We start from the raw sequence: 6,429 nt of genomic DNA, 5'->3' as shown, positions 1-6,429 counted from the left end.
AAAAAAAAAAAAAAAAAAGCGTCTGTGCCGCCCTAGGATTGGGCGGAATGCCGCCTCGTACAATCTGCCGCCCCAAGCACGAGCTTACTCGTCTGGTGCCTGGAGCCGGCCCTGCAGGGAGCAATTGACTATGGCCCAGCCCCTCAAAGGTATTTAGGCATCTAACTCCCATTGATTTCAATGGAAGCTCAGGACCTAAATACCTTTGAGGCCTAGTCCCCTGAGTCAGTACTGAACCAGTGCCCTACCATGGTGCTAGGGAGTGCTGCCCGGCTGGAGACTTCTCATTGTTCAGATGAAATGTAAACTTGAGCTCTGTAAGATCCTACGGCAAGTGAGGCAAGAAGAAGGATCCAAGCCCAGATGTTCTGATCAAGTTCCAGTTTGGGTCATTCCTTTCAGCCTGCTTCAGTTCAGGCAGTCTGAATGTTGAAACATTGGCTCTCTGTAAAGAATGCTGCTGTTCACAGTACGAGTAGGAAAATATGTGCAATATGTACCAAACCTATTGCAAATAATTTAAGAGAAGAGTAAGCCTACTTCAGTGGAGTTGGACTAAAGTGAATTTGACCTAGTATGTTAATGTATGAGAACGTACAGCTTTGCACAGATTCTGCGAAAGAACTGGACATTTAGTTCTTAATGAAAAGAGGAGTTAGGTGGATTAGAGGTACCGTGTGTGGTGCTGTTTTGTGATAATAATTAAACCTCTCTCTATATATTCTCCCCTACACCACTGAGCTGTTCATTGCACCAGATCTAAGAATGTAACAAATGGAGTAGGGGCATTACGCTTATCGTGGTAATAAAACAGGGTCAAACAGGGTACTGAAAATACAGTAAAACTTCCTACAGTATTTATACAGTGGCTTTCAATGGCATCATGTTTTACAGTTTATTTAAAAATGGATTACTCACCCACCAAGAAATGCAGCCATCTCTGGGGTGGAGTACTGCAACTACTCTGTGTCAGCAACATTACCCAACAGGGTGTTTTAAGGAGTAGGAGGGAAGGAATAACCATTTCAAATGACACTCCGAAAAGTGTTTATGAAGCCGAATGTACATTTCCACAAAGAAATTAGGTCAGGACATCACGGTTGCTACCTCTAACTTTTGAGAAAAGTGCTATGAAATCTTTCATGACCATGAATGGTCAGTACCTGAGTTTAATATGTCATACAAAAGACAGTCATACTATGCTGGTTGTGGTCCTTTTGCAGAAAGAAATGAAGGGAGCGTTCAAGTTGTCATGTACAAAAGAGTACAACAGAAAATGGCTAATGTCCAATGGCAAGTCTATTGGGATGGTAGCCACTTTCATAGAGGCAGCACTCTCTTTCTCAGCTGCAGACTGCAGGTGGGGTCACGATGAAAGTTCATCACACTCTCTTTCCAATAAGCAAAGGCAGGTGATGACTCTAAGGTTGCTTTTCAGAGGAACTTTATTCTTTGATTCTTTTTCATGTTGAGCAGGTGCACCCTTGACTAGGATCGCTGTGTCCAGACAACCATCTCCTGAAAGTTTCATGATCCCCAATGCCGGTAAAGATTCTTCTCTATGTAGGCAGCATGTACGAGAACCATTTGTCTTGAACAAAGGATGTGTGCAGCAAGCACTCTTAGATATGCCTTCTCCTTTGTTCTCTGAATTTCAGACATCACTACTTCTACTTTCTCCAAGAAGTTGGAGTTATTACTTCCACAAGACATTGAGAAAGGTACATTCAAGCTTATCTTCCTGGAATGTAGCAGACCAGCCATGGGTTCTTTTTAGACTCAGTCAGTGCAGCAGTGAGAAATTAAAGACCAAATCCATGCTTGACTATAACAGCTTCTAACCCAAACAGAACTGTGCTTGTCTAGCTCAAATCACAGCTTTATTAGATATAGGACTTCCACTGATTTCAATGGGGGTTGCATCTTTGTAACGGAGAGCAAAATTTGGCTCCTCAGCATCATATATTAGCCTGAAAAATTCAGGAGTGAAAAATACTGTTTAAAAGAAAGCAACAAACAAAAATAGGTGACTAGAGGGAACTGAATTTCTCCCCCTTCCCTCTGACTAACTAAGGCTATGTCTACACTAGAGACCTTACAGCGGCACATCTGTACCGCTGCAGCTGCACTGCTGTAAGATCTCCTGTGTAGCCGCTCTATGCCGGGGGGAGAGAGCTCTTCCATCTGCGTAATTAAACCACCCCCAACAAGCAGCGGTAGCTATGTCGGCAGGAGATGCTGTCCCACCAACATAGCCCTGTCCACACCAACGCTTTTGATGGTGAAACTTATGTCAGTCAGGGTGTGTTTTTTCACACACCCTCCGCCCAACAAAAGTTTTGCCAACAGAAGTGCTAGTGTAGCCAAAACCTAAAATGCTGCACTGAAAAGAACCTTTAACAGTTTGATGAAGTGCATTATGGACTAACAGGTTTGGGCAAAAAACCCACCCAGTGGTTCTCAACCTGCGACCCACGGGCTGCTTGTGGCCCAATCCGCACAGAGCTGCGGCCAATGTGACATCCTCAGGGCCGTAGAGGTAGTATTGGATGTGGCCCACATAACACATTGTGGGCCACATATGCAGTCCACAACGGTAAATAGGTTGAAAACCACTGGGTTAGATCATATACTGGTGTAAGTGGGTATAGCTCTGCTGACATCAATGGAGCTATGCTGATTTACACCAGCTAAAGATCTGGTCCATAAAGAACATTTTTGAGAGTAGTGGGTGTTTCTTCTCTTTAAGCTATCGGCATTTGGAGGATTTCTGGGTGGGTGGGATTCTTCCCATTAACTGTGGCCTTCGGAGTTTCCTGGCCTGGTATGTCACACACTAAGTCTGCAGTGAAGACATTTCCTATGTTATGGAATTTCATCTCGTTATCTTAGTGCTAGAGAATGGTAAAAAGCAGCTCTTAGTCCAGGACATATGATGTTGCATTGAACCCAGTGGTTGATTTTCTTTCCAGAGACTGTAAAGGCACTAAAGAAAGACAAGATGTTGCCAGAGGAAAATCTTAAGTACGGGAACAAGGTCTTCATTCACCAGACCACTTTACAAAGAAATAGATTCCTAGGGGCTCCAGAGGTTGTGAGTGGAATATATGGGTTTGTCTGCTACCTGTGGGGGAAGACATTACCTTAGGGGGGCAAGATACCCACGGAGACTGGGAGTTTGGAGGGTGTGAAGGACTCTCTCAGAATGGAACATCCCTACTGTCAGGGCCCCATGCATTCCATGGCACAATGGGACTCCTACATTCTACAGCAGCATTAATTTACTCTAGGGGTAGGCAACCTATGGCACGTGTGCCGAAGGCGGCACGCAAGCTGATTTTCAGTGGCACTCACACTGCCCGGGACCTGGCCACCAGTCCGGGGGGGCTCTGCATTTTAATTTAATTTTAAATGAAGCTTCTTAAACATTTTAAAAACCTTATTTACTTTACATACAACAATAGTTTAGTTATATATTATAGACTTATAGAAAGAGACCTTCTAAAAACGTTAAAATGTATTACTGGCACGCGAAACCTTAAATCAGAGTGAATAAATGAAGACTCGGCACACCACTTTTGAAAAGTTGCTGACCCTGATTTACTCTCTCTCTCTCTGGGAAATGCCCTTCATTCCCACTCACTCCCCCCCCATCCCCCCGTGGCTCATAGCTAAACATTCTTGCAGTAGAATTTGTTTATTTTCAACAGTCCAAGAATGGATTTTTCATTACACCCTCTGGGTGGCCTGGCTCCACACCCCAAACCTTAGCTCCTGCCCCAGCCTGGCCAAGAGCCCTCTTCCCCAATGTATGCCAGGGAAGTGGGAAGCTGGGAGCTGGCTTAGTGGCTCATCTTTTCAGACCTTGGCTGTTGTACCGTTCTTCAGCCTGGTTAGCTCACCAGCCTGTGTTGTTCCATGGAGTTGGTGCTTTCCCTACTCCCTGGCTCTATGGAACCATGCAGGGAGCATACACTGAAATAACTCTCTGTTGTGGGGAAATCTGCAGAGCAAGAGGTAGCTGCAGGCAGGTCCTGGCAGGTCAGGAAGATAAAATGGTGAGTGCCTGAATGCAGCAAAACAGTGAATTCCATGGCAGAAATGGTGGTTTCTGTGGCATCCTGGAAAAATGGCAACTTGTGCAGCCATGGAAGAGCAGAGTTGATGGAGCCCTGGTTGAGGTGGATGTGTCAGAACACACTCTCAGAATGATTGTTTCAGGCTCTCTGCAGACTCAGGCAGGCATCTCTCCATCTGTTTACATTCTATTCACATTTTCAAGGTCCTGCTCGGGAAACACAGATAGTCATGAAAGCTGCATACTGTCTGGGCCAGCTATGGTTCACAGTCCTGCTGCAGATGAGCCAAGGGCAGGAGATACAGATTAATCAATTAGGTCACATTTCTTTTCTATCCAAGGTAAGGTACTCAGGCCTGCTTACAAAGTTATCTTGTAGTGCCGCTGTTCAGTCAGGTACATTTTAGCCAACTTTTGTGCTCCGCTTTCTCTCTGGCGTGTTAAGAGACAGGAAGCTCTCCAAGCTGAAATGGTTTAGGTTATTCTGTTTAGGAGGGATTAGGTGCTGGTGCTGTCAGAGGCGATGGAGTTCTGCCTTCTCAAGCGAGGCAGGGAAAGGGCTGCCTGCATCCTGGCCAAAAGCACAGGGTGCCAAGGCTGGCTAATGTCACAGGCTTGTGCCGTGGGCCTGGGTTCCCTCCAGAAATCCTGCAATGACGTCTGCATCTCAGCTTTCATTTTTAAGAAATCTGTTTCCAGACCTTGCAAAAAAAGAACTTGAAAAAACAGAAGGGAGAGTAACTGATGCAGGGATGTGACGTCTGCCTGAGTCTGCAGGGGAACAGCAGCCACTGTAGCTAGGGAGGAAGCTGCCTGAGCCCACCCCACAGCAGACAGGGCATGGCCAAGGGAGAAGGGGGGCTCTGCCATGTCTGGTGGAGGTGGTGGTGGGGGAGCATTGCCACATGTCCATCCTCTAGTGGCCACAAGACCCCATGTGGGGGTGTGCCAAGAGCCGCAGATTGCCTTAAACTTGCCCTGCATAAAGGAATACCATAGTCTTCCTCCAGAACAGTGCCATAAAGGCACAGGAGGGGCTAGGAGTTTAGGGACAGAAAGCACCGTCCCCTGGGTCACAAGAACAACATAAAAACAGCACCAGGGAATTAGAACTGTGAATTCTGCCAAACACAGATATACAAGAAAGCCTTGTGACACGGGAATCCTGCCCCTTTTCTGCCATCTTGTCTCCGGCCAGAGCTGAAGAGACAGAGAAGGAGTTTCTGGAAAGGCTGGACGAGATCATTCAGCAGTCTGACAGGGGTCAGGAGAAGATCAGGCGCTTGGGATCCTGCGAATGTGAAGAGATCGTGGAGTCTGTCTTTGTGCCCCTGGCCTGGCACTGCATGGCGATGGGAGAATACGCCAGAGCCTTGTATTACTTGTTGGAGTGTGCAGCGGCTTACTTACATCTGTCAAACAACTACATGGTGAGCTACTTTGCTTCCTTGATCCCATGCGAGTTCATGTCCTTTCCCTTGGTCTCCCTTTTACTTCTCCCCATATTAGCAGGCTATCCCAGATTTCATCTAGGAACACACGTTCTTTGGTTCTTTCAGACTGGTAGTGTTAGGCCTTACATTTTCCTTGCCTCTCCTTCCTACTTTGCTAGAGACCCTGAGCTGTGGCGCAGGATTTTAATGTCACAGACATAGCACATGAGAGACTACAAGCATACATACAGTTTAATATTATTACCCCTTTTGACCTGAGCTTTAAGTCAAAATTTGGGATCCTGTGGGTTGTTTTTGTTAGAAGGAAAAACTGAGTCAGGCATTTCATTGATGCAATCCTTTTGATTTACAAGGAATGTACATAAAGTTCTGTTTCCCTGAACACTGTAGGACTCAAACAGCTGGAGACAGTTAATTGCTCACAGATCCAAGCTTCTTTTGAGACAGCACTCTGCCCAAACGCTCTCGCTCTTGCACCTTTTTCTCAGGGTCATGCTACAAGTCCTTCTGTGGCTCTCCTGGCTTTCTTCTGCCTTCTCTGGGTCTTTCTGTGGTGTTTCTCACACCCACACACGCCTGTGCAGTCCAGTCAATCCCAAGCCCTATGTTTGTTATCAGACTCCCAGGAAACTGCTTAGGTCACATAGATCAACTCCTGCTCCAGCTTTGCCCGTGGCCTGTGTTTTGTGGGGAGGCTCCTATTGCTTTGGCTGTCTGTTCCAGAAAAGAGCTGAGTGCCTTACACATTTGTCCGGAGTGAAGGCCAGCTATCACCTGCACCAGCCTCAAGGCGGTTTCACCCAACCCCCCAGTATAGTGAATATAGTAGTGGGAGGGGAGTGAGGAATGTTTAAAGGCATGGTGGTTTAGGGCACTAGCCCCAGTCCTCTAGAGGCT

The 6,429-nt window shown here is 46.4% G+C and overlaps 1 protein-coding gene across 1 annotated transcript in view; it reads left to right on the top strand.

The window, feature by feature from the left end:
* LOC113407275 (adenylate cyclase type 10-like) overlaps nt 1–6,429 on the top strand; it is a 74,434-nt gene that overhangs the window by 46,090 nt on the left and 21,915 nt on the right. The window contains exons 22-24 of the mRNA XM_026655594.1: nt 1,659–1,721; nt 2,973–3,024; nt 5,277–5,508. Of these exons, the coding sequence (XP_026511379.1) occupies nt 1,659–1,721; nt 2,973–3,024; nt 5,277–5,508 (347 nt within the window). The remainder of the gene's footprint in view (nt 1–1,658; nt 1,722–2,972; nt 3,025–5,276; nt 5,509–6,429) is intronic.

Source organism: Terrapene carolina, unplaced genomic scaffold (assembly GCF_002925995.2).
Source record: "Terrapene carolina triunguis isolate 2854851 unplaced genomic scaffold, T_m_triunguis-2.0 Scaffold210, whole genome shotgun sequence".
NCBI classification, from domain to species: Eukaryota; Metazoa; Chordata; order Testudines; family Emydidae; genus Terrapene; species Terrapene triunguis.
The sequence above is the reverse complement of the archived record's forward strand: the minus strand, read 5'-3'. Positions and strand labels throughout refer to the sequence as shown.